Here is a 26,849-nt window from a genome sequence, read left to right on the forward strand (position 1 = left end):
CAATTAGATTAATTCCTCTCTTAAAAAATAGCCAAAAGGATTTTTGTGTTAGTGGTTAACTTATATGAATGGCTGAAATTGCTTAATTCTCAAGGAACTTCTGGAGGAATTCTATAGGGTTCCATGGAACTCTGGAGAGATGTGGCAGATGCTTGTCAAAACTTCCAAAGAAGAGTCAGGACTACAGATTTACCTTCACCAGTCCAAATGTTTTCCCCTATAACAGTACACACTGTTTTGGACAAGAGGCACTTTCTGTCATTGGGCAACAATGTTTTATTCCATCAGCCACAACATCACTGGAGAGGAAAATGTGCCACTTCAAACATTAGCAAAGAAGATCAGCTATTAAAGCGCTCGGATGTAGATAGTGCAGTGAGACTGAGCAGCATAAAGTGCTATGTGAGCTCTAAAAGGCTGAAGATCAAAAGCCACTTCCCATCTACAGTATGTCAGTGCAGGATGGAGACTTCCACACATCTGTATAATCAACCCCAGAATGAAGACCCACCACCTTATACATTTGTACGTTAGTGCAGGATGGAGACCCACCGCTTCCACACATCTGTATGTCAGCCCAGGTTGAAGACCCACCACCTCCATACATCTGCTCAAGTGTCATGTCTGAGGGAAAAATCTTCCCAGCCAGTCTGTACCGAGTCCAACCAATCAGATTGATGCCATAATGCATGTTAGATTCTTATTAATTCCTATGTGGAAACACAAACTATTTTACATACACTGATCAGCCATAACATTATGACCACTGAGGGGTAAAGTGAACAAGATTGATTATTTTGTTACAGTAGCACCTGAAAGCGGGTGAAATATATTAAGCAGCAAGTGAACAACTTGTCCCTGAAGTTGATGGGTTAAAAGCAGACAAAAGGGCAAAATTGCAATGGCAAGACAACTGGGTCAGAGCAACTCCAAAACTGCAGCTCCTGTGGGATGGTCCTGGTCTGGAGTGATCACGAACGTACCAAAAGTGGGCCAAGGAAGGAAAACTAGTGAACCGGCGAAAGGTTCAAGGGTGGCCAAGGCTCAATGATGTACGTGGGGAGCGAAGGTTGGCCCATGTAGTCTAATCCAATAGAAGACCTACTGGAGCTCAAATTGCTGGAAAAAATTAATGCTGGTTCTGATAGAAAGGTGTCAGAAAATACAGAGCATCCCAGTTTATAATGTATGGGGGCTACGTAGCCGCAGACCATTGGGGTGCCCTTGCTGACCCATGTCCATGACTAAAGTTGCCTACAATGGGCATTTGAGCATTAGTGAACACAACAAGTTCAAAGTGTTCACTTGGCCTCCAAATTCTCCAGATCAATCAAATCAAGCATTTATGGGATGTGCTGGAAAAAAAGTCTGATTTAAGGAGACCTCACAATTTAAAATATCTTCTACTGATGGCTTTGTACCAGACACCACACCATCCCTTCAGAGGTTTAGTGGAGTCAATTTACTGGCAATAAAGTATTAAAAGGTGTACAATATATTCACAAGACTGGTGTGGTACAACACACATCAAGAATAGCATATACAGTCTCCAAGGTAGCCAGGTCCCAATAGTGACAAATGGGCATACAGATAGTCGCATGGGGCTGCTGTGGCTAGGCTGACGCGTTTCAGGGGCGAGCCCCCTTCGAGCAGCATCTTTTCTGGCTCTGAGGAAGGGGGCTCGCCCCTGAAACGCGTCAGCCTAGCCACAGCAGCCCCATGCGACTATCTGTATGCCCATTTGTCACTATTGGGACCTGGCTACCTTGGAGACTGTATATGCTATTCTTGATGTGTGTTGTACCACACCAGTCTTGTGAGTATATTGTACACCTTTTAATATTTTAATAAAAGTTTTTATGGTAATGCACTAGGTCGGTGCGCCCCTCTTTTTTCTTTTTTTGTCTTTTCTACCAGTGGTTCTGGATACCCTTGATCCTGAAGGGGGCAGCAAGACCAAACAGCTCTCTTTACATCTGAGTTTGTAGTGCACCTCTTTCTACTCCATCAGACAGCACTTAAGCGCAGGAGGTTTTGTTTTTACTTGAATACTAATTTACTGGCAATGGTGGGTGGTCATGGCTGATCAGTGTATAAGTCCCATTCACACCACGTGCATTGGATTGTGTTACTCAGTGCAAGCCCAATGCAATATCAAGCGGAAATACCTTATTTCCAATAGGCTAACGTGGATGTGCTGACCAATGAGTGCTTGCCGTTGCAAGCATTATGATGGATACTCTCTCTGAGACTGTATTGCTCTGTATGGACGGCTACACTTGCAGGACACCCGTTATGTGCAGTGGGGTCCAGAGGGGTGGCCAGGATAATTGGAGTTAGTTAAAATTTTTCGCTAAAAGGTTTAAGGAGTTGTAAAGTCAGGAACGTTTTATATCTTTATGCATTAAGATAAAAATGCCTTCTGTGTGTAGCAGAACCCCTAACACTTGCCTATGCCCCCTCTCTGTCCAGCGGCCATACTGGGACTCTCCCCCCTGATTGGCTGAGATAACAGCTGTGGCGCCATTGGCTCCCGTGATTGTCAATCAAAGTCAGTGAGCAAATCAGGAGAGAGAGGGGGCAGGGCCGAATGGCAGCTCCCTGTCTGAATGGCCATAAGGTGAATTTGGACACCTTAAAACTTATTAAAAAGCCAAAAACATACTCACAGACATGAAGAACATATAACGCATAGAATGAGTCCACCACATGTGGAGGTTGATGTCCCTATCGTTGGACAGCTGATGCGTTTCGGGAGACACACTCCCTTCCTCAGAGCTAGTCCATCTTCCAGCAAGGTTAGATTTATACTAGACGTGGCATGGGAGCCGCCAGCCGTCTCTCCTCCCACCACCACCACCTGTGTACTGGGTGGGACAATATACAACAACAAGTAGCAAATTAAGTTCAGGGGGTGGGGGTGGGAGGAGAGACGGGGGTCGGCTCCCATGGCACGTCCAGTATATAAAACTAACCTTGCTGAAAGATGGACTAGCTCTGAGGAAGGGAGCATCAGCGGTCCAACGATAGGGACATCTACCTCCACATGTGGTGGACTCATTCTATGCGTTATATCTTCTTCATGTCTGTGAGTATGTTTTTGGCTTTTTAATAAAAGTTTTAAGGTGTCCAAAGGGTAATGCACCAGGTGTTTGCGCCTTCTTTTCTCTTTTGTATGCACTTCTGATTGGAGTTCCCGCCTGAGGAGAGCAGCACGCCTGTTATTCCCATTGGAGTGAGCTCTTGGGTGATAAAGTTGTTTGGATCCCTGTCTGAATAGATACACCAAGCTTGGCTCGGTGCCCCCATAGCAAGCTGCTTGCTGTGGGGGCACTCGATAGAAGGGAGGGGCCAGGAGCAGGAACGGGCGACTCAAGAAGAGGAGGATCCAGGCAGCTCTGTGCAAAACCAACTGCACAGAGAAGGTAAGTATAACATGTTTACTATTTTTTTATTTTTTTTTACAATCACTTTAACTTACTTCATTTGCTGAAAGTTGCGCTTAACCACTTGACCTCCAGAAGGCTCTATCCCCTGGCTATTTTATAATTTAGAAACAAAAAAAGGACCGACAATTTTGAAAAATAAAAACCCTACAAAACTATTTTTTACTTTCGGCTATAAAACATACCCAATAAAAAAAAAAAAAAAAAATCAAATTTCCACATCTATTTAGGCCAATATGGATTCTGCTACATATTTTTGGTAAAAAAAAAAAAAAAAAATCCCAATAAGCGTATATTGATTGGTTTGCGCAAAAGTTATAGTGTCTACAAACTATTTTTAGTAATGGCGGCAATTAGTGACTTTTAGCGGGACTGCGATATTGCGGCAGACAAGGAGATATTTACAATTAAAACTTACAGGTAACATCTGAACATAGAGAGCTGGACATGAAGCCGCTGTTTGCGCGCAGTGATGAGGACAGCGTTGTTAAGCGAGCGTTCTGGATGTCTGCTTTGAATTTTTCTTCCTGTAAAGAGAGAAACTGTTTTTATCAACAAGAAAAAAAATTATTTCACACCTAATTGTGCCAGTAATGCTGGTCTGAGAGCTAATTGGAGGGAAGAGACACGCCTCCTTTACACAGGAACAGAGCTGAATCTGTTGGAGAACCCTCCCCGGTCACCATTTTTCTCTTGGTGTCAGAAATATTTGTCAGAAGTGATTCTTGCTGATAGCAGAGGAACAAGGTAGCAGACCAAAAATTACACTAAGTAATCTTAATTGAGACCCGAACAGACTATAGAGGGATATACTGTATGCTTTGTTCATATTTCCTGTCTGAAGGTTTACAACCACTTTAATGCATTTTCCAAAGTAAGCCTTGCATTATCAGTTCCCCAAAGCCACTTTTCACTACTTACCTGGCTCCTCTCTTTCAATACAGCACTCTGCCCATCTGCTGCACCACTGGTCTTCTCTCCCTCTCTCTCATAGGTAGAGAGACCCCAACCTGAGCCACTGGCTTCTGCTGCTGTTAATCAAACACTGAGCCTCTAGCTGCACCACTTTGTTAAATCGCTAACTCGTAATCACACTCCCCAGAGAATCCTCATGGGCTTCGAGTCCCTCTGTAAATAGTCACACAAAATACCATGAACTATTTAGGCCACCATCCATAAATGAATACTGAACAAGTACATACATAAAAAAAGTAGGACTTTAACCTCCTCCCCAGACGTCAACATCCTGACAACACTTCCGATCATCGATGGAAATTGACAGCAGAATCGAGGGGCAGTGCGGCCGATGATCAGTTCAGCCCTTTAATTTAATACAATCTAATATTTAATATAGATGGTTGTTCCTGCTTGCTTAGTCCCGTCGCTTGCCCTGGAGAGAAATATGTCTGGCACATCTAGTGATTAGGTTGGTGTCTATATGCCTTCTGCTTCAGCTATGTGCAATATATTACATTAAATGTTAGATTGTAAAAATAATTGATGTATATATTCTTTTGTAGATAATGTCTGTAAGGTCTGTTTAGCCCTGAAGAAGCCAGTGGTGAAACGGGTCAGCTTTGAGGACCTATATATTCGGTTATCAGGGACATTTTTGCAATCTGTATTTACAATATTACTAATTGGAATATTTTTTTAATGTCAATTTATGTTCTATGTAAATGTTTTTTTTATCTATATGGATGTAATAGAATTAAATATTATTTTTACAATTGTGATCATCCCTCCTTTTGGCCGTTAAACTTTTTTAAGTATGTTCTTGTTCCGTATGCCTCTGTAAATATTCAGCAATCACTAAAGATGCGCTATCCCCAATGTACGCGTCCATTCAAGGCCACAATTTCGATGCCATACCATCCTACTGCATCCATCTGGAACAAGATCTAAACAAGACCCTTGCACTGGAAGATTAGGCATTGATTTGGCAAGCTGTTTCAAAATTCATGCAATGTCCACGACCTTAAAAAAAAACACTTCTAAAGGACTTTCCTGATGGTATTTTACACCAGCACGTATTGCTAAGCAATACGTGCTTAGAACGCCTCTTTTTTTCGCAGTTGTGGGGTTTACAGTGACATGTTCCACATATGGTGGTCCTGCCCAGTGGCGCGTTGCTTGTATTAGGGTGTACTATGGTACGGTCGCTTACACAATTCAATATTAAGAAAAACCCCCTGGGAAGCCGTACTCCACAGACCAAGAAAAGATGTGTCACGGCTGTCTCGCATCTTGATTTCCTTAAATTTTTCTGGCTACGAAGCAAACTATAGCCCACACGTGGAAGTTCCATAGCCTTTGCTTTGAGAAGGTTAAATCTAGAATACAAGACATCTTTATTAACAAAAAGCTTACTTCTATTTTGGAGGACAAGCATGATAAATTTCTTTCTGGCAGCCCTGGCTTGATTACCAACCAGTCTCCCATTTTACAAGGCGGTTGCTCCACTTGTGATCCAAGAACATATGCATGTAGTCCCCCTAATTTGTCTTTGCTTTTGGGAACAAAGGTTGTTCCCTGAAGCAAGATCCTTCCCCTCTCTTCCCTCTTAACCCCCCACCGCTCTTTCTTTCTTGGCTCTAGGGGTCCCTTCCCCCACTCGCTTGAGGGTCACTATTTTTCCCATTTTTTTTTTCCACCAACTTTGAGCCACTGGGCCACTTTCCCTTTTTCCAATACCCATTTGTCAACTGCCTGCTGGGCCTGTTAATGAATGTTTCTTATCTACCTCTTTTGGTCAACCACAATGGGGCATTGCCATGATTTTTTTTTCTGCATTATACATCCGCATTATTTTTCCGTTGATCAGGTCCCTCCTAAGTTCTCACTTTAAGTTGTATATGCTCATCTTCCTATCCACTCCTGCGTGGGTGAGTCATGTCTGTTTTGACCATCCAATGACATTATTGGTACGCTATGCCTACGACTATTTTAATGTAAGTGCTATGTTGTTTTCCTTCGGATAACATTTTTGGTAAACAAAACACTGAGAAAGGGGCGGGGGCCAAGCCACAATGTGTGTCTATAGACGCAAACAGGTTACAGTGGTTGAAAGGTATATTTCTCTTTCGTTAATTGACAGACACAGCTCCAGATCTTCTTGACCCTTGGGTTTACGCTGCCCCCCTACAGGGGTAGGAAACTAGGTGGGAAAAAGTTTGACTACATAGGGCAATCCCAAGGGGTATACTCCCACTTCCTGCTATGGTTCTTCAGGTCTTTTTCTGCCTAGTAGGGAGTGGGGACCTAGTTCCTTGCTGGGATCTCTGGTCCAGGCATTTTTTCCCTTTTAAGCTGCAATTTTTTCTTCTTTTCTTATTTTCTGTTCCTGCGAGAACTACAATCAACTGCTGGACTGGGCGACAGACTGGATATCCTAGATCCTTACGATCTTCCCAGTCTGGCCAGCGAGCGTGACCCAACCTTAGCTCCGCGCTAGGTTGGCCGCGACATAGCCCCACTGGACGGGGGCTGACCGGCGAGTTAAACGCGGATGCATAGCCCTGGTCACGAACTAAGTCGCAGCGTGCCTCTGGCCCTAGGCATCCCCATTCCAAGATGGTGCGGTGGTCTGCCTGGAGTGGTGTCCGCCTGGTCCTAAGGTGTGGTGAGTAGTGTCACCCCTCCCTTCTGGTGGTGTTTTTTGGGGTGGATGTGGGCCCTTCCCTGGGTTGGTTGGACCCTTGAGTGCCTTTCCTTCCCCCATTCACCGATATCTAGCCCCCCTCCCTCACAGGGCAACAATGCCTGTTTTTTTCTGTTTGGGGGGAGGCGCCGCCGGCTGCCCAAAACGCGCTTTTTGAGGCCCCCCCCCCTACTGTTCAAGCTGGGGGTCCTCTTGGGGTTCCAGGAGCCGTGTGTAGCCGCCATTTTGCTGTGGATGGCTGCATGAATATTCGGCTGCCATTTTCTTGTAGTCTCCCATTGCTATCAAACGGCAGCCATGTTTTCTTTTGTATAATCTTTAAGTTTCAATATGCAAACATTAAAACAAACAGAAAGGCAAAGGTAATAAGTACAACAAGATACATAGGGCAGCCATGTTTTTTAAGCCTATGGAGCGGTGAATCTGCGGTGGGCCTGTAGTGGCAGTTCTTGTACTTCCTCTTTGGATAAAGGAATTGATACCATTGAATGGCCACCATGCTCACCTGACCTAAACCCAATATAACACCTCTGGGACATTATGTTTCGGTCCATTCAATGACACCGGGTTGCACCCCAGTCTGTTCAGGAGCTTAGTTATGTGGGAGGAAATACCCCAGGACACCACCCGTCTACTCATTAGGAGCATGCCCCAACGTTATCAGGTATGCATACAAGCACACGGGGGCCATCCAACTACTGAGTACCCTTTTGAGTTGCTGCAATGAAATTTCAGTAAAATGGACAAGCCTACTGCATAATTTTTTCACTTTGATTTTCAGGGTGTTCAGCCCTCTGTGGTTAAGAATTTTATTTTCCATCAAATGATGTAGCATCCTTTCTTTCCTAACACATTGCCCAATCTATATCAGTATAGATATCCAGCATTATATTTTTCCCCATTGAAAACATCAGATGTCTAAGTGTTCCTTCAATTTTTTTGAGCATTGTACATTCTGTGCTTGATCAGCTTCAACATTGTGCAAAGGTGACAATGGGGCCCGCTGTCTACTTAAGGCCTCTTGCACACAATACTCCTTTTTGAGCATTTTGCAGCTTGAAAATGCTCAGTTCAGCTTTTTGAGCTAAAATACAGCCCATTAATTGTAATATGCCTATGCACACAGGCGCGTAAACAAGCGCTGTGCATTCTTCAGTAAGAACAAAACAGAAAAATCTGCATTTTTGGGCAGTAATTTAAGCCTCAATGCACACAAATACTCGCAAATACATTAAAAAAAAAAGGTCTGGAAAAAGAAGATGCTCAAACAGGAGTATTGTGTGCAAGAGGCCAAAAGGAGATGCTCAAACAGGAGTATCGTGTGCAAGAGGCCTAAAGAGCACCTGTCCTATGCTATGACATAGGGGTTTTGTCAATCCCCATTGTGATAGCAATCAAGTTAAAGTGGATCTAAAGGCAGAAGGTTTTTTCTACCCTAATGCATTGTATGCATTAAGGTTAAAAAAAAAAAAACTTCTGTGTGCACTGGTTCAAATCATTTGAGGGGGGATTATGGTGTGGGGTTGTTTTTCAGGGGTTGGGCTTGGCCCCATAGTTCCAGTGAAGGGAACTCCCAAGGCATCAGCATACTAAGACATTTTGGGCAATTTCATGCTCCCAAATTTGTTGGAACAGTTTGGGGATGGCCCCTTCCTATTCCAACAGGACTGCGCACCACTGCACAAAGCAAGGTCCATAAAGACATGGATGAGTGAGTTTGGGGTGGAGGAACTTGACTGGCCTGCAGAGTCCTGACCTAAAACCAATAGAACACCTTTGGGATGAAGTAGAGCGGAGACTGCGAGCTAGGCCTTTTCGTCCAACAACAGTGCCTGACCTCACAAATGGGGTTCTAGAAGAATGGCCAAACATTTGCGTAGACACACTCCTAATTCCAGGGCCGGCTCTACCACTACGCAAACTAGGCAACCGCCTAGAGTGCACTGCTGCCTGGGGCACAGCCATGATCGCTGGTTTCCTTACTCTCCGCCGGGGGGAGGGGGCACAAGCAGCTTGTCAGTGCCTCATTCGCTGTAGTCCGGAGTTCAGCGGAAGGTGTCGGTCTCCTTTCCTCCTCCAGACATCACTCCAGCAAGCTCTCCCCCGACACCAGCTCCTTTCTCACCAGGGTCAGGGAGATCCGGTACACTGTCCTCTGTGAGGTGCGGCGTCCAGCAGATACATGTCCCAGCAGGAGGGAAGGGCAGTGGTGCAGGAGGAGGGGTGCCGGGGAGCTTCACCCCCTCTCCACACCTCTCAGCACTCTGGGCTGCCAGCTTTACCCCGAGAACAGAGCTGGGGAGGGCTCTGATGGGAATGGCATGAGGAGACGCCTGGAGACTGGGAGGGGGAAGAGACACCACAGGGCCGCCTTAATGCACGGGCACTCCTGGGCATTACCCCGGGGACCCAGGTGCCTTGGGAGGGGGAGGGGCTGCAGTTTTGCCCCTACAGTTTCTGGCACAAAGTGAACATGGGGCGCTACCTGTCAGTAATGACAGCTCCGCCGGCAAATACAAACTGCATGCGCAGCCAGCCATTCTTTATCATCCGATCTTGGGATGGGGCATGCTTAGAGTGCTATATGGTGATATTTGGGGGCGGACCCTGTGTTTAAACATCTCGGAAGCCTGGAATTTTCCAGTTGCCTAATGCAGCTCAAAGTGCAGTGCACGCAGAGAGGTTTCCACTTCCCCACACTGCCTGCAAAAAGCATACCGGCTGGCTGAGCGGATAAAAGATCACAATATGCAGGGTGTGCATTTTATCTATGTGAAGCATGTTTTCTCCACTGAGAAGCATAAGAGCATGCAGATCACCTGGAGCTGCAAACAGGAGTCCTGGATGGCTTTGCTTTTCAGATGCCCAAAGTAACCCTGACTCTTTACTCCTGGATACTATGCCCTTTCCAGGTCACAGAGCTCTGTAACCCCCCTCCCGTACTGTGTGCCTCTGCCCCCCTCTCCCTCCTCCTCCCCAAATGGCCGCTCACCTCCCATTCTAACCTGTGTTATCAGCGGGTCAGAGCTAGCAGTTCCCCTCGGGGTGAAAGCGATCCGATCTCCATGAACTAAGGGAAGTCAATGAATGATCTCATCCTCCTCCTCAATCAAGGTCCTTGGTGTGAATGTGTAAAAAAAATAATAAGATGATCTAGTGCTCTCTCCGTTTAAAAGTTTATTGGCCAAAGTCTGACAGTAGTACACTTACATAGAAGGCACATCAGCTGTGCGTGCTGGAACAAAAGAACGATCTCAGGCTAGGTGTCCGTAGGATGCATTGGAAGTGAGGCTCCACCCCCCCATACACGTTGCGTCACGCGATTGACTTCTTCAGTAGGGATGGAGTCAGCCTCGTTACCAAAATAGACCTCAGTAGCTGTCAACCACTAAGCTCACACCTGCACCTCTAATTGCCCGGATGAGCTCACACACTCCCAGAAGAGGTGTGCACAGTAAGGGCTCTTTCACACGGGCGGTCCTATCAGATCCGCCTATCAGTTTTTTAGGCGGATCTGATCGGATCCTCCATGCAGCTCTATGGGGCAGCGGGTGTCAGCGGAGGTCACCTCCGCTGACACCCGCTGCCATCCGCATCCGATCCTGTGCTGAAATCTGGACGGATGGAAACCCTATTTTTCCATCCGTTCAGTAATCGGAGCGGAGCGGAGCGGATCTGATGAGAGCGGACAAGCGGTCTGCTCTCCTCCGATCCCCCATAGAGGGCAGCGGGGGCTGAGACACCTCCCTCTCCGCTCTGCAACCGGAGACGGAGCTGTCATCCGCACGGCTCAGCGGGGATCGCGGATCGATCCCCGCTGAGCAACACGGATCCGCCTGCGGAGGCGGACCGTGTGAAAGAAGCCTAAGAGATCAAAACACCTCTGGGAATATTGGTGACACCAAAACGAAAAACATTAAGAGATAAAACTACAAGAACCGAAGCTGTAACATCCAAAAATCCATACATCACCTGCCTTTACAGTAATTAAAAAAAGCAATCACATAAATCACCTAAAAAAGCTAAATAAATAAAAATAAAAGTATTAATAATAATAATAATAATAATGAAAAAAAATATATAAATATATTGAAAAAATATCTAAAATATAAAAAAATGAAAAAAAAAAAAAACATTTTAAAAATAAATTAAATCATAAAAATTAACTAAAGCTACCTATCACTGATAAAACTATTAAGGTCATTCTCAAAATGTTTCATTTTTATGATTTTTATGGACCTGCGAGGCCAGTCTGGGGCTATTAGGATGACCGGAATCCCTTCTGCCTTGATTCTGCGCAAAAGTCTCAGCAGAAGAGTTAGTTGAGGAAATGCGTACTTCAGACGATACTGGCCCCAAGGAGCCACCAGATCTCCAGAACTTGCTACAAACCTCATCACCTTCCTGTTGATATGAGAGGCCAACAGGTCCACATTGGGAGTCCCCTACCGGAGACACAATTGATGAAACACCTGCTGGTGGAGAGACCATTCTCCCTGATCCAAAGTCTGCCGACTGAGGTAGTCCGCCTGCCAATTTTCCACCCTTTTACTATGTACGGCAGAGATGGCGAGTCCGTGCCCAAGACACCTTCCAGTACAGGGGGGGAGAAAGGATTTTCCCTGCCGAAGTGCCGGAGAGCGGAGCCACCAGATCAGAGACCCTCTTGTACCTCGGCTCAACGGGATCAGATTGGCTACAGCCTGTGGGTTCTTGTTCCATTTGGCAAAAATCTCCTTCTGTAAAGAACTGGTATGGAACTGAGCAAACCGAACCACCTCGAAAGTGGAAACCCTCAGGCCATGATAAAACGGTATCGGACTGGAGATTCAGCTCTCTTGTCAAAAGGGTCTTCAACGGACGGAGAGTCCTCTACTGGAAGAATGGTGGCTTTATTAAACCTGGAAATCTGCGAGTCCACCACAGGTGGTACTGTTAGTTTCTTTAGCAGGGACTCTGCAAAAAGATGCCTTCTAGCAAAATGCTTAGGGACTCTGATATTGTGTTCGGGGGAACCCCACTGACTTGCGACAATATTGTCGAAATAGACTGGAAAGGGGAACAGCTTTGTCGCCTTGGAGGTTCTGCAGGTACCGAATTGCACCGTTGCAGCCGACTCAGCAGTAACTGCGTCCTCCAATTTTAAAATTTCCCACATTGATCCAATTAATGCATCCACCAGCGCTTTTTCATGCGCGACTGAAGTAGTAGAGGATTCATCTTCACTATCAGAGCACTCAAGGTGCGTGGATACAGACCCAGTAGGGTGACTAACGTCAGCTGTGGCCAATCCTACCTCAGAATCTGAGGAAGCGGAGGATGCAGATGAAGGCAGAGGACGCTTTTTACTATTTTGAAGGGCCATATCTACTTTGGACACCAGTGACTGCAGGACCGCCATCATAGCAGACAAAGCAGACTGAACCCCCACGAGCCCCGCAGCCTCTGAGAGAGGGTCAGGTGGTGACACGTGCTCCAGGGACTCCATGGGTTAACCTGGAAATCGCCAGCAAAAAAGTGTAAAAATTGCTGTGAAAAGAACCAATCCACCACTGCACCAGCGGAACTACAAACCCCAGCTCACCAAAACCGCTATAGCAGAAAGATAGAACCGTTTACCCCCACAGAGACTCACTACCCCTACTCAGATGCAGAGTGTCAGGCTGCACGCCGTGCGGCGATCAGAGAGAAAGAGAGAGAGAGTTCAGTGAACTGCCACTAGTAGCCCACCGCTGATTCACTTCCCCATAGACTTAAAAAAACTGGGCGGCCGCGTGATAGCAATGGGAAACTATAAGGAAATGGCCACCAATATATACAGCAGCCATCCACAACACAATGGCGGCACCCACGTGGCTCCCGGGACCCTCAGAGGACCCCCAGGTGCATATAGACAATAGGGGGACCCCGCTAGGGACCCCCACCACCACCACCCCAAAAAAAAACGCATTTCCGCAGCCGGTGACTCGCCCCTAGCACCCGCTGGACACCCCACACATAAGAACAGGTAGGGACGCCCCGGGGGGGGGGGCTAGGCATGGGTGAATAGGGGATGGTGACCCCGATAGTTTGGGAAGGAATGGCCCTTGGGGATCCGACCAACCCAGGGAGAGGCCCACGTCCACCCCGAGAAACCACCGGAGGGGAGGGGGGACACTACTCACCACACCTTGTGACCAGGCGGGCACAGCTCCAGGCAGACCACCGCACCATCTTGGAATGGAGGTGCTATGGGAGAGAGGTATGCTGCGACTCAGGATTGTGACCGGGGCTATGCGTCCCCACAAGATGTTTTTACTCGCCGGCCAGCCCCTGTCCAGTGGGGCTATGTAGCGGCCAACCCAGCGAAGAGCTAAGATTGGGTCGCACTCGCTGGCCGGACTGGGAAGACCATAAGGATCTAGAATATCCAGTCCGCCACCCAGTCTGGCAGTTGATTGTAGTTCTCACAGTAACAGAAAATTACAAAAATAAAAAGATTCTGCTTAAAAAGGAAAAAATGCTAGGACCAGAGATCCCAGCAAGAAACTAGGTCCTTACTCCTGACTAGGCAGAAAAAAACTGAAGACCTATAGCTGGAAGTGGGAGTATACCACCCCCCCCCCCCCGGTGACTGCCCTATAGGCATAGTCAAATATTTTCCCGCTTAGTGTCCTACACTTCTGTAGGGGGCAGCATAAACCCATCGGTCAAGAAGATCTGGAGCTGTCAGTCAATGAACAAAAGAGAAAAAAGTTTGCTCTGGTAGTGGAAGGGTTAAATGGGGGCTTGCTGGCTGCATTGGGCGCAGATGTTCATGTGTAAAGGAGATCACAGTGCCCTAGGTTTGGGGGGGGGGGGTTCACACAGCAGTTGATATTTGTTTCGGTGGTTTTGGAAAAGTTTTAACAAGCCAGGAAAATTATTTTTGGTAATAAAGTACAGGCGAGTGTGAAATGTGTACGGCCGGCCTCAACATTTCTGTGTACTATTCACCTCCCTTCGCTGGCCACACACATCAGGCTACACCACTGGGTGAACTTAGATCACGCAATCAAAATCTCATCATTGATCACGGGTAATTAACGCCATAGAAGTGAATAGGGCCCCCCCACCGAGCAGATTGTCAGTGGCCGGGACACACATTACATGCTACGGCATTCCAGGAAGTCTCCATAGTTACGCAGCTCAGCTGAAGGAAAAAAGAAAAAGAAATAAAAGGGACATACTACAGGTTTACATGGCTAACATTAAAAGATAAACACCTTCAGGACCCTTCCTGGATACAGACAGCAAATAATCCACAATAACCTCATCTGGCTTCTCTATAATGGCACATCCACAATAAATCATTTTTACCGGCCAATAGTTCAAAAATCCCTCACTAGTCCATTGAAGATTGTAATGGTGCAGCTTTGGGGTACACACACAGGCAATTCTTGATAGAAAAATGATCGTCCCAATTAGCGATCCAGCAGTAAACATAGGAAATAGTGGAGTATAGTAGTAATCAATTGCTAGTGGTGTCACGGTGCTTTAAATGTTTGCAAAGGAGAGATACTACATGCATGTGTAGCAATCGCTAGCTATTAATCACAGGATAGAACAGGCAACTTTAATGGCGTGATCGTTCTAGCAAAAAATCACTCTGTGCTTGCCCAATGTTAAGAAGACCCTAGAAATAAGAGGATTGTTGTACAATCTTGGAGCTATAATGGATAAAATGTCTATGACTTGACTAATCAATCCCAGAAGAACAGTCAAAGAACTTGCCTGAATTTCTGGCCAATTGTTCCCCCCAAAATTAGGCTGAGGCAAGGAGTGTGTACTAAGTATGGAAACATGAGTGCTCAGCTTATACAATGCCTTGAAAAAGTATTCATACCCCTTGAGATTTTCCACATTTTGTCATGTTACAACCAAAAATGTAAATTTATTTTATTGGGATTTTATGTGATAGACCAATACAAAGTGGCATATAATTATGGAGTGGAAGGAAAATAATAAATGGTTTGAAATATTTTTTACAAATATTTAAAAAGTGTGGCGTGCATTTGTATTCTGCCCCCCTGAGTCAAAACATTTTAGAACCACCTCTCGCTGCAATTACAGCTGCAAATCATTTTGGGGATGTCTCTACCAGCTTTGCACAGCTATAGAGTGATATTTTTGCCCATTCTTCTTTGCAAAATAGCTCAAGCTCTCTCAGATTGGATGGAGAGTGTCTGAACAGCAACTTTCAAGTCTTGCCACAGATTCTCAACTGGATTTAGGTCTGGACTTTGGGCCATTCAAACACAGGAATATGCTTTGATTTAAACCATTCCATTGAGGTTTATTTACTAAAGGCCAGACCACTGTACATTAAAAGTTCACTTGGGAGTGCAGTCGCTGTAGATCTAAGGGGGACATGCAAGGAAAATAAAAACCAGCATTTTTGCTTGCACATGATTGGATGATAGAAATCAGCAGAGGTTCCCCGCAGATCTACAGCGGGAGCACTTGTAGTGAACAATGGATTTGCCTTTAGTAAATCAACCTCATTGTAGCTCTGACTATGTTTAGGGTCGTTGTCCTACTGGAAGGTGAACCTCCGCCACAGTCTCAAGTCTTTTAGAGACTCTAACAGGTTCTCTTCTAAGATTGTCCTGTATTTGGCTTCCTCCATCTTCCAATCAACTGTGAAAAGCATCACCACAACATGATGCTACGTTTCAGGGTGGGGATGGTGTGTTCAGGGCGATGTGCAGTATTTCCACCACACATAGCGGTTTATTTTTTAGGCCAAAAAGTTCAATTTTGGTCTCTGCTGACCAGAGCACCTTCTTCCATATGTTTGCTGTGTCCCCCGAATGGCTTCTCGCAAACTGCAAATGGGACTTCTTATGGCTTTCTTTCAACAATGGCTTTCTTCTTGCCACTTCCACAAAGACCGGATTTGTGGAGTGCACAACTAATAGTTGTCCTGTGGACAGATTCTCCCACCTGAGCTGTAGATCTCTGTGGCTCCTCCAGAGTTACCATGGACTTCCAGGCTGCTTCTCTAAATAATGCTCTCCTTGCCTGTCAGTTTAGGTGGACGACCATGTCTTGGTAGGTTTGCAGTTGTGCTATACTCTTTTTATTTTCAGATGATGGATTGAACAGTGCTCCGTGAGATGTTCAAAGCTTGGGATATTTTTTTATAACCTAACCCTGCTTTAAACTTCTCCACATCTTTATCCCTGACCTGTCTGGTGTGTTCCTTGGCCTTCATGATGTTCTCTAACAAACCTCTGAGGGCTTAACAGAACAGATGTATTTATACTGAGATTAAAATACACACAGGTAGACTAATTACTAATTAGGTGACTTCTGAAGGCAATTGGTTCCACTAGATTATAGTTAGGGGTTTCAGAGTACAGAGGGGCTGAATACAAATGCACACCCCACTTTTCAGATATTTGTAAAATTTTGTAAACCGGTTATCTTCCTTCCACGGCACAATTATGTGCCACTTTGTGTTGGTCTATCACATAAAATACATTAAAATTTTTGGTTGTAACATGACAAAATTTGGAAAATTTCAAGGGGTATGAATACTTTTTCAAGGCACTGTACACGTTTTTAGGTTTATACTCAAGATGTTCTAATGAGGCACTGCTGTGAATCTCACCCTGCCTCTCTCATCGAGCACAACTGGGATGTCTTACCCAACCTCCCCTGTGGAGCACTCATCCATGATTTATCTTTTTACCTTATCATCAATGACCATAGTTTCTTTCATCTCTTTAAAAATCTCCAACTCACTGTGGTTGCCAACCCCTGCTCTATGGAGTCTTCAGTTTTGGCTGGACTTACACTTTCATGTTTGCTATGCAGGTGTAAGGAATAGATCACATAAGATGGGCAATGTGCAGACTCAACTGTAGTCTGACAAACCAAATTGGCAGCCCAGTGACCCAGATGTGGATAGGTCAGTGAAGATGTCTGTAAGGTAACAGTGAGGAATGACATACCCTGTATTCCTGGATTCGTCGCTTTGAGTCTTCCAGCTGTTGCTGCAAGGAGCCGATGATCTCCCGATATTGCGCGTACCTTTCTTCCATTACTTCACGTTGGAGGTGAGAGTCCTACACAGAACACAGAATATTGGATCAGAACAGCTGCAGGTACAAAAGTAGTCCAATGTCCTTCTGTGACCTGTTATAGATTGACATTTCTGTGACCTCTGCGTTATTTAAGCCAATAGGAACACATATGACACAGGTGTCAAACACAAGGCCCGCGGGCCGAATGCGGCCCCCCAGGCCATTTCATGTGGCCCTCGCACCTCTCCTGCAGCTGCGGCACCCCCCTTGTCTCTGCCCCCACCTTGTTTCAGTTGTCGGCAGCAGAGGACAGAACTCCTTTGCCAGATCCTGTGCTTCTCTGTACTGCTGTAGAAAGGCTCATCTTTGCCCACCCCTTTCTCAGCAGTCTGCAGCAGAGAGGAAGGCAGAACTCCTCCTACAGATCCTGCACCTCTCTGTGCAGCCACAACACCAGCTTGTATTTGCCTCCCCTGGTCTTAGCATTCAGCAGACTCTGTAAGCGGACTCCAGCCCTCATAAAAGAAAGGAAAAGGAGGCGCAAACACCTAGTGCATTACCCGTGGTACTGTTTAAAATAATTTAATAAAATGCTAAATGCATACTCACAAACATGAAGAATTAAAATCGTATTGCAAATTCCTGTCACCCGTGTGTTGGACCATGTCCTGGAAATTGCGACCACTAATGCGTTTCGGGAGTCAAGCTCCCTTCCTCAGAGGTGGAGCTTGACTCCCTTTCTTTTATGCATCCGTTTGGAGTTCCCTGCCTGAGGAGAGCAGCACGCCAGTCTTCCCCTTCGGAGTGAGCGCTTGGCTGATATATTTGTTTGGACTCCAGCCCTCCTCTAGTCCTCCTCAAGACCTTGCACTTCTTCCCAGATCCACCCGCATCTTCTTCCTGGCAGTAGCACCAGGTAAGGGGCTGAATTGTGATGTAAGGAAGGGTTGGGTGACTCTTGACTTATGATGGTGGGGGGGCTCTTGACATTTCATGTAAGGGTGTAAGGGGGTGTGGGGTGCTCTGGACATCTAACCTTACAGATATAACCGGCCCTTTGAGGGCAACCATAATGCTGATGCGGCCCGCAATGAAATGGAGTTTGACACCCCTGACATATGACATTTAAAGAACTTACTGAACCCCACTCAAACCACTAAATACAAACCAAATAAAGTACATACATTGGAGCGGTTTTACCTGCCAAAGACTTTATTCTCAGGTCTAGATGGATAGGACTACAAAGTGTAACTAAAGACAAAACTGTTTTTGGTTTTGGAAAGCGTGGAGAGGGATTAGAACACCTGTCAGGCCTTTATTGCGGTCTGTGTCCCTGTTGGGGAGATTTATCCTCTCTAGTTGACCAGTTTACGGTTATCGCCAAAAAAGAAAGAAAATCCCAAATTTTGGTTTGTCCCTAGCACAGGAATATAGGGGAAATCTTCCAATGAGGACACTAGTTATTTTTCAACCACTTCAATACCAGGCACTTTCACCACCTTCCTGCCCAGGCTAATTTTCAACGCTGTTGCACTTTGAATGACAATTGCGTGGTCATGTAACACTGTACCCAAACAAACTTATTTTTTTGAGACAGATAAGAGTTTTCCTTTGGTGCTATTTAATCACTACTGGGTTGTTTGTTTTTGCTAAACAAATAGGGGAAAAAAAAAAAAGAAAAGTTTACGTTCATTGACAGACACAGCTTCAGAATCTTCTTAACCATTGGGTTGGGGACTCTAGGCAGGAAAAAGCTTTACCACGCCTATATGGCAGTCCTAGGGGGATATACTCCCACACTCTGCTATAGGCATTCAGTTTTTTTACTGCCTAGTCAGGAGTAAGGACCTAGTTCCTTGATGGGATCTATGGTCCTAGCATTTTTTCCTTTTTAAAATGGAATTTTTTTCTCTTTTATCATTTTCCGTTCCTGTAAGAACTACAATCAACTTCTGGACTGGGCGACGAACTGGATATTCTAGATCAGTGATCGTCAAACTACACCCCTTCAGCTATTGCAGAACTACACGCCCCATGAGGCATTGTAAAATTCTGACATTCACAGACATGACTAGGTATGATGGGAATTGTAGTTCCTGAACAACTGGAGGAGCATAGTTTAGAGACTCCTGTTCCAGATCCTCAAGGTCACCCCAGTCTGGCCAGCGAGCCCACGCAGGCCTCAGCTCCGCTCTTGATCAGCCGCGACATAGCCCCACTGGACAGGGGCTGGCCTGCGAGTTAAACGTCTCGCGAGGGCGCATATGACCTGGTCCTGGCCTGAGTCGCAGCGTGCCTCTTAGCCTGCAGGACCCCCATTCCGATGGTGCGGTGTTCGGCCCGGAGCGGTGCCCACCCAGTTCCATGGTGTGGTAAGTAGTGTCCCCCCTCTCCCCTGGTGGTCTTTTGGAGTTGACCTGGGCCCCTCCCTGAGAAAGTCGGACCCCCGGTTCCCCTTCCTTCCCCCTCAGCCCCTCTAAACAGTCACTGTGGGTCTTTTGGCCTCCCCCCGTGTGCAGTTGTGAGCTGGCTTTGCCACATGCTCCAATGGCAGGGTTGGCTGTAGTTGTTGCTGATGCTGACCTGGTGCAATGGGGGGCTGAGCAGGGTTCCCTGCCATCCTGGGGGTTGGTGACTAGGGCAGGGATATCCTTGAGGGCTCCCTGCGGCTGTTGATTGGCTGGGAGAGCAGATGTTTTACCATCCGCAGGTACACGCCTCACGCGGCCAGATCTGGCCTAACATTTAGGCCGCGGCTTTGCGGCCCACTCGGCGGAACCTATGTAAGGTGGCCCCTGTGAGGATGGCTGTAGCCACTGCCTTCCATGTGGGCATCCACCTTCCCCTCCGCTGCCCTGGGTGTTCGGGTCCGCTGGGGCTCTCGTCCTGGTGGCGGGGCACCCTTAAAATTTAGGCTGCGGCCTACTAGGCCATGCGGCTGAGTTGGGCACCGCCTCAGTGGGTCTAGCTGAAGCCCCCAACTACCCCCTTGGGCATCTGCCAGACTGAGGATCCATGCTATTTGTGGCTGGGCCCCCACAAGAATTTAGGCTGCAGCTTGCGCCCTACTGGGCCACATGGTCAGCTTGGCATCTCCCTTGAGCCGGGTGGCGCTTCATTTTTAGTGACAGTCTTGCCGCCATTATTGTGTGAGCGGGGCTTCCCTCCCTGCACGTCCGTGTCAATGTGGGCAGCCCACCTTTAAGGGGAGCTATGTTATGTTACTATGGTATTATGTCCTCTACGGTGGGCTCTTAAGGTGATCCCCTTTTCTTTTGTGGGGTCTCATAGGTGGTCCATTTGTGGACCCTTGACCGGCGTCCCCTTGCGGGATCATAGTCAGCGGTCTCCCCTGATTGTTTTGTTTCGGGGTGAGCTTAATATGCAGCGAATCTTCAGGCTCTGCGTCCACGCACTTTGAGTGCTCTGTTAGTGAGGATGATTCCTTTTCTACTGCCGCTGCGCATGAAACGGCGCTGGTGAATGCACTGATTGAATCGGTGCGGGCAATTTTTAAAAATGGAGGATGCAGCTGCTTTGGAGGCGTTGGTCCACTTTGGTACCTGCAACTCACCAGGAGCGGCAATGGTATTCCCTTTTCCTGCCTGTTTTGACAAGATTGTCGCGAGTGAGTGACCTAAACGCAATAGGTCAGTGCCTAAGCGTTTCGCTAGACAGTATCCCTTAAAAAGGCCCTGTTAAAAAAAAAAAAAAAAAAAAAAGTGGACAGTCCTACCTGTGGTGGATTCTCAGGTTCCAGGCTGAATAAATCCACTTTAATCCGGTGGAGGAGTCTCCGGCTTTTAGGAAGGCAAGGTACATCCAATCCTGGACCTTAGGGCTTTGAACCGCATTGTGCAGGTACAGAAGTTCCAAATGGAGTCAATTCGTGTGGTAGTGGCATCCCCACATCAAAAGACGCTTACCTTCATATTCCAATATATGACAGTCATCAGCGTTTCCCCTGATTTGCCATGGGTGAGGAGCATTATCAATTCATGACATTACTCTTTGGTTTCGCCTCAGCTCCTCGGGTATTCACAAAAGTGTTGGCCCCGGTGTTGGGATTGTAGTGGAAGCGGTGGATTGCGGTACCTTTCTATCCTGCTTTACAATCGCTGGCTTTAACGGCTTGGCTGTTGAAAGCCAGGTGCTGAAGTATAGGGGGTTGTCTGAATCGGGGATTCCCACTCTGTTAAAGGCTAGAAAATCTACCTCTAGGAAGATTTACCATTGCGTCTGGAAGACGTACATTGCGTGGTGTGAGTCTCTTAGGGGTCATCACTGTTCCCTTTCAGTGGCTCCGATTTTGGCATTCCCCCAATGAGGTGTTGAGCAGCACCTGGCCTTGGGTACTGTCAAAGGCCAGGTTTTCGGCCTTGGAGGTCTTCTTTTACCATCCTTTGGCTACGCATTCTTTGGTTCGCACCTTTATTCAGGGGGTTTGCCACTTGGTCTCCGTTGCCTCCGTGGGATCTCAATTTGGTCCAGTAACCGCCTTTCAAAAATATTTGCAAGCTTTCTCTGCTTACATTGTCCCAGAAGGTAGCCTTCTTGGTGGCTATTACTTCTGCACGCAGGGTGTCAGAGCTAGTGGCGTTGACTTGTCTTTCACCTTACCTGGTGGCTCACAGAGATAAAGTGGTGCTTCGCCCTTGTCAGTCTTTCCTTCCTAAGGTTGTTTCTGGTTTCCATCTGAATAAATACATTGTGTTGCCTTCCCTGTGTCCTAAGTCTAAACATCCTAGGGGGATTGCATTGCACTCTCTGGATGTGGGTCGGGCGCTCAGGGTGTACCTTGCGGCAAAACCGAGTCGTTAAGGAAATTAACCGGTTTGTCCTTACAGACGGACCTCGCAAAGGGTTGGTCACATCAGCCACGACCATTTTCAGATGGACAAGACAGACGGTGGTGCAGGCCTATTCCATCAAGAGTCAAGTTCTTCCGTTCCCTGTTAAGGCGCTTTCTACACTGGAGCTTAGAGCTGGGCTTTCCGCCATCAGGCCTCAGTGATACAGGTTTACAAGGCGGCCACATGGTCGTCTGTGCACACTTTCACAAAATTTTATAAAGTAGATGTACTGAAATCTGCGAATGCTGCTTTTGGTCGAAAGGTTTTGCAGACCGCTGTTTGAAAGGACCTGGTCCTCTTTGAGGGTGTATTGTTTTCAGATGAGCTCCAGTTGTTCCTGGTTGAGCTCCATGTTACCTGGTTGGCTAGGTTTGCCTTTTGGGAATTTTTTTCGGTGTTTTTCCCATCCCTCAGGGACGTGTCCCAATGGTTAAAAAGGTATGAAGCTGTGTCCGTCAATGAACGAAAGCTGAGTGGGATGTCCCAAAGCAGTACAGGCATTAGGGGTGGGAAAAATGCAACCAGACGTCAACATCAACTCCAAGAGGCTAAACCTAGCCAACCGGGCAACATGGAGCTCAACCAAACAACAGGAGCTCACCCAGGCAAGAGACCCCTAAGAGAATAATAAAAAAACATTCTCTTATGAAACAGCAGCATGCAAAATCTTGCGGCCAAAAGAGGCATCCGAAGAGGCCAACAAATCCACCTTGTAAAATTTGGTAAAGGTGTGCACAGACGACCAAGTCGCTGCCTTACAAACTTGTATAACAGAGGCCTGGTGGCGAAAAGCCCAAGAGGCACTCAGCGCTCTAGAAGAATGCGTCTTCACAGGGAAATGAGGAACCTGACCCTTGAGTGAATAAGCCTTAACAACCATCTGCCTGATCCTTCAAAAAATCGTAGCAGCGGACGCAGCCAAACCTTTGCGAGGACCGTCCGGATGGACAAAGAGAGAGTCTGACTTCTTGAAGGACTCAGTAACAGTCACATAAATCCTTATCGCCCGAACCACATCCAGAGAGTGCAAGGCAACTTCTTTGGGATATTTAGGCTGAGGACATAAGGAAGGCAACACAATGTCTTCATTCAGGTGAATATCCGCCACATTACCTTAGGAAGAAAAGACGGATTAGGTCGGACCACTTTATTCCTGTGGACCACCAAATAAGGTGAACGACAGGACAGTGCCGCCAACTCAGACTGTGCGAGCAGACGTGATAGCCACTAGGAAGGCAACCTTCTGTGACAAAGAAAGCAGAGAAATATCCCTAATATTCTTAAAAGGAGGCTTTTGAAGAACGGACAAAACCGAATTGAGATCCCATAGCGGTAACGGGGATGTCCACGGAGGAGCCAGGTGACACATCCCCTGAATGAAAGTGCAAATCAAACTATTAAAAGTCAACAGACATTGGAAATAAATAGCCAAGGCTGACACCTGGCCCTTGATAGTGCCCAAGTGCTGCTCAACCCCTTTTTGTAAAAAAATGCCAAAACCCTAGCTATACAGAACAAGCGAGGGTGCAGCTGCAGCGATTCACACCATAAAATGTACGATTTCCACATATGATGATAGCTCGTCCTAGATGTCGACTTCCTGGACTTCAAAAGGTTAGGAATCAGAGAGACCTCTATCCCTCAACACATTGCTTTCAACAGCCAAGCCGTTAAGGCCAGTGACCGTAAAGCAGGATGGAAGATCGGTCCTTGAGATAGAAGGTCTTCCCGCCGAGGAAGATGCCATGGAGGATCCACAACCATTTTTACCAGTTCTGCGTACCAAGACTGCCGAGGCCAGTCTGGTGCCACCAAAACGACCGTAATGCCTTCCATCGCCACCCTGCGAAGAAACCTCGGCAGGAGAATGAGGGGAGGGAAGGCATATGTCAGGTGATACTGACTCCAAGGAGCCACCAGAGCATCTGGGGCATCGGCCAGAGGATCCCGAGACCTGGCCATAAACCTCTGAACTTTCCTGTTGAGGCGAGACGCAAACAGGTTTGCCTCCAGAATCCTCCACCGGCACACAGGAGATGAAACACCTCTGGATGCAGGGACCACTCCCCCTGATCCAACACCTGACGACTCAGGTAATCTGCCTGCCTATACTCCACACCGGGGATGTGGACTGCGGAAAGAGCCGGAACATTGTGTTCCGCCCACAAAAGAATCTCCGCCACCTCCTTGAGCTCAACCAGGACCAACTGGAGCTCACCTTGAAAAAGCATACACCCTCAAAGAGAAACAAAAAAGATTCTCTTTAAACAGCAGCCTTCAATACCATGATACCAGGTGGGTGCTACTCCGAAACAGATCACCTCCCACCCAGGATGGGGGTGCTGTCAGCCAGTGGGCAGGCCATGACTCAGGGCATTCCAGGTCGATCGCGCCCGAGCAAGACAGTGCATTCGCAGGCTCTTCCCCATCCGTCAGGGCATTGTTGTGGTGAGGCCTAGTTCTGGACTATAACCTGCTCACGCTCGCCGACCAGGCTGGGAGACCTTAAGGATCTAGGTTATCCAGTCCGAAACCACAGCTGGCTGTAGCTTGTAGTTTTCCAGGAACTAACTAGTGAAAACAAAAAATCATAAAATAACAAAATTTCCCTAATAACAGCCAAGACCGAAATCCCAGCAGGGAGCTAGGTCCTATTCATAAACTAGGCAGAAACAAAGCGTGTGGGGTCATGCCTGCAGGGATAGCCCCATAGGCGTGGTAAAGTTTTTTTTCCTGCCTAGTGCCTATTCCTGATAGGAGGAGCAAAACCCAATGGTCTAAAGAAGATTGAGCTGCGTCTTTCGATGAACGATAGAGAAAAGTAATTTTTTATCCTTCACTGATGTGCGCTGATGAGGAGGCACTAATATGCAGCACTGGTTGCCATCACTGATGGGGCTGCACTTATAAACAGGGCACTGATTATTAGTGTAGATGTCCTAACTGAGAAAAGCCACTTATCGGCTCTCTTCTCCTCATGCGCTGTCAGCAGGAGGAGAGGAATGCCGATAACCATTATTTCTATTTACACTGTGATGGGCACAGCTGATCAAATGGTAGAAAGCCTACCTCATAGGCTCTTTACCGATGCGGTGTGTCTGAGGGATACACTGCACCACCATTTGCGCTGCAAACCACCAATCACCCCTAGGGGTGCACACTAGCGGCCCGTTCATATGACGTACAGTCAGAACGGCAAAGCCACCACCCGGCCATTAATCCCCTATAGGCTGGGTTCGGAAGGTGTTAACACAACTCTGCTACACAAGGGAGGAGGTAGGAGGCTGCTGCAGTTCAGTAACACTTATAGGTCTTGTCCCTCCTCCAGCCTATGATTGGACAGTGAAGGAGAAGCACTAAATGCACTCTGTCACACTGAATTCTTCCCCCATTACCCTGACCCTTGCACAGCAGTACAATTGACTGATTGACTGTCTGTATTTCTCCTCCCTCTCATATGCTCAGACTTACAGTATAGGAAATGTAATTATGTATTCATTTGTGTATTTATCACCTGCCCGGAGTTCAGCTTTACTGTACATATAGCAAAAACCTGACACTCCTTCCAAAACAACAAAAAAAAGCGTTCTGGCTATACAAAAACTTTTAATATACAATACAATATATATTTTTTATTAAATGCATAAATTGCCCCACCAAAGAGCAGAATTTACTGGGAGGATATCCATTCCCGGGCAATGAAACTGTGATGATAAATGTCCATATATTGGCCCCCGGCTCTCGCACAGTGACTGCATGCCAAGCCACGATCTGCTTGTAGTCACAGTTAAATCTGTAGAAAGCGGCTTCGTTTCTGGCGATACACATGTGGTAACCATGACGCCACACCTGTTTCCTATTTTCACCCCTCCACACACATACCAACATATGGGACAAACTTCTCTCTATTGTGCCGATAAAACAAATCCTTATAGAGCGATATTTCAGCTATATAGAAGCAGGAATAAAATATAAAATCGGACCTGCTGCTCTCCATCCTCAGAAAAAAAAATGCTAAAATCCGTATATAGTCACTATGTCCTGACCAGCCCAACACTAATATGCAATCTGCCCGTTCTGTGTGGAAAGAAAACTTCCAAATCAGATCCAGGGAGGTGTCCAAACTCAATATAAAGGGAACCCATCTCAAAGCAAAATAGCTGTCTCAGTAGATTGTGCTGGGATGATATTCCTAGAGTTATGGCTACCAGTCCTCAAGATAGTAAAGTTGAACCTATGGACCTTCTCTGTCCCCAAAACTAGGATGAAAGAGAAGCCTGTGTAGGCTTAGGTCTACAGAGCCACACATGACCCACAACCCTACAACCTTATCACCAACCAAGGCTCCATATAGAGATGGATTCAGACTGGCACTCAATAGTGTCCCATAGGATGGAGCCCTATGGGGAAGGGTAGGGAAGGTGTGGTGGCAAACCTGTGTGTGGGATAGAGGGTTTTCACTGCAGCCCTTGACATCACTAAGGGGCTGCAGGTCTAATCAGGGCCAGATTAAGAGCATCATGGGCTTGATGCTGAGGATTTTGGTGGACATTAAGGGCTGTATGTCTGTGTGTGCCCTGATGTGAAAGAATACAGTTGCAATGCTATGGAAGTCAGTCAAAATCAAATGCCAGGGTTCCATAAGGGCCGTGCATCGGCGTGCACCCTGAGGTGAAAGGGCGCAGCCGCGCAAGCCTAACACTATGTAAGCCCCAGGCTTCCCTTAGGCCTGGCCACCTGGCACCCATTATTAATCCTATCACCCAGCCCATCCGGTACATGCAGCATGCAGGGCTGGGGAGGGCTGCTGTTAGAAATCATGGGGCCACATACATCCTAC

At 46.9% G+C, this 26,849-nt stretch overlaps 1 protein-coding gene across 5 annotated transcripts in view; it reads right to left on the bottom strand.

Moving 5' to 3' along the window:
* Positions 1-26,849, bottom strand: part of CEP128 (centrosomal protein 128) — a 327,084-nt gene that overhangs the window by 13,835 nt on the left and 286,400 nt on the right. For 3 of the 5 annotated variants that reach the window (XM_082242498.1, XM_082242499.1, XM_082242497.1), the window contains 2 exons: positions 17,085-17,198; positions 3,865-3,973 (listed from right to left, as the gene is read on the bottom strand). In XM_082242498.1, the coding sequence (XP_082098624.1) occupies positions 3,865-3,973; positions 17,085-17,198 (223 nt within the window). Of the gene's footprint in view, positions 1-3,864; positions 3,974-17,083; positions 17,199-26,849 lie in introns of those variants that run through there. The other 2 variants (XM_082242500.1, XR_014224748.1) reach the window with 2 other exon arrangements.

This window comes from Pelophylax lessonae (assembly GCF_965119305.1).
Source record: "Pelophylax lessonae genome assembly, chromosome: 13".
Classification (NCBI taxonomy): domain Eukaryota; kingdom Metazoa; phylum Chordata; class Amphibia; order Anura; family Ranidae; genus Pelophylax; species Pelophylax lessonae.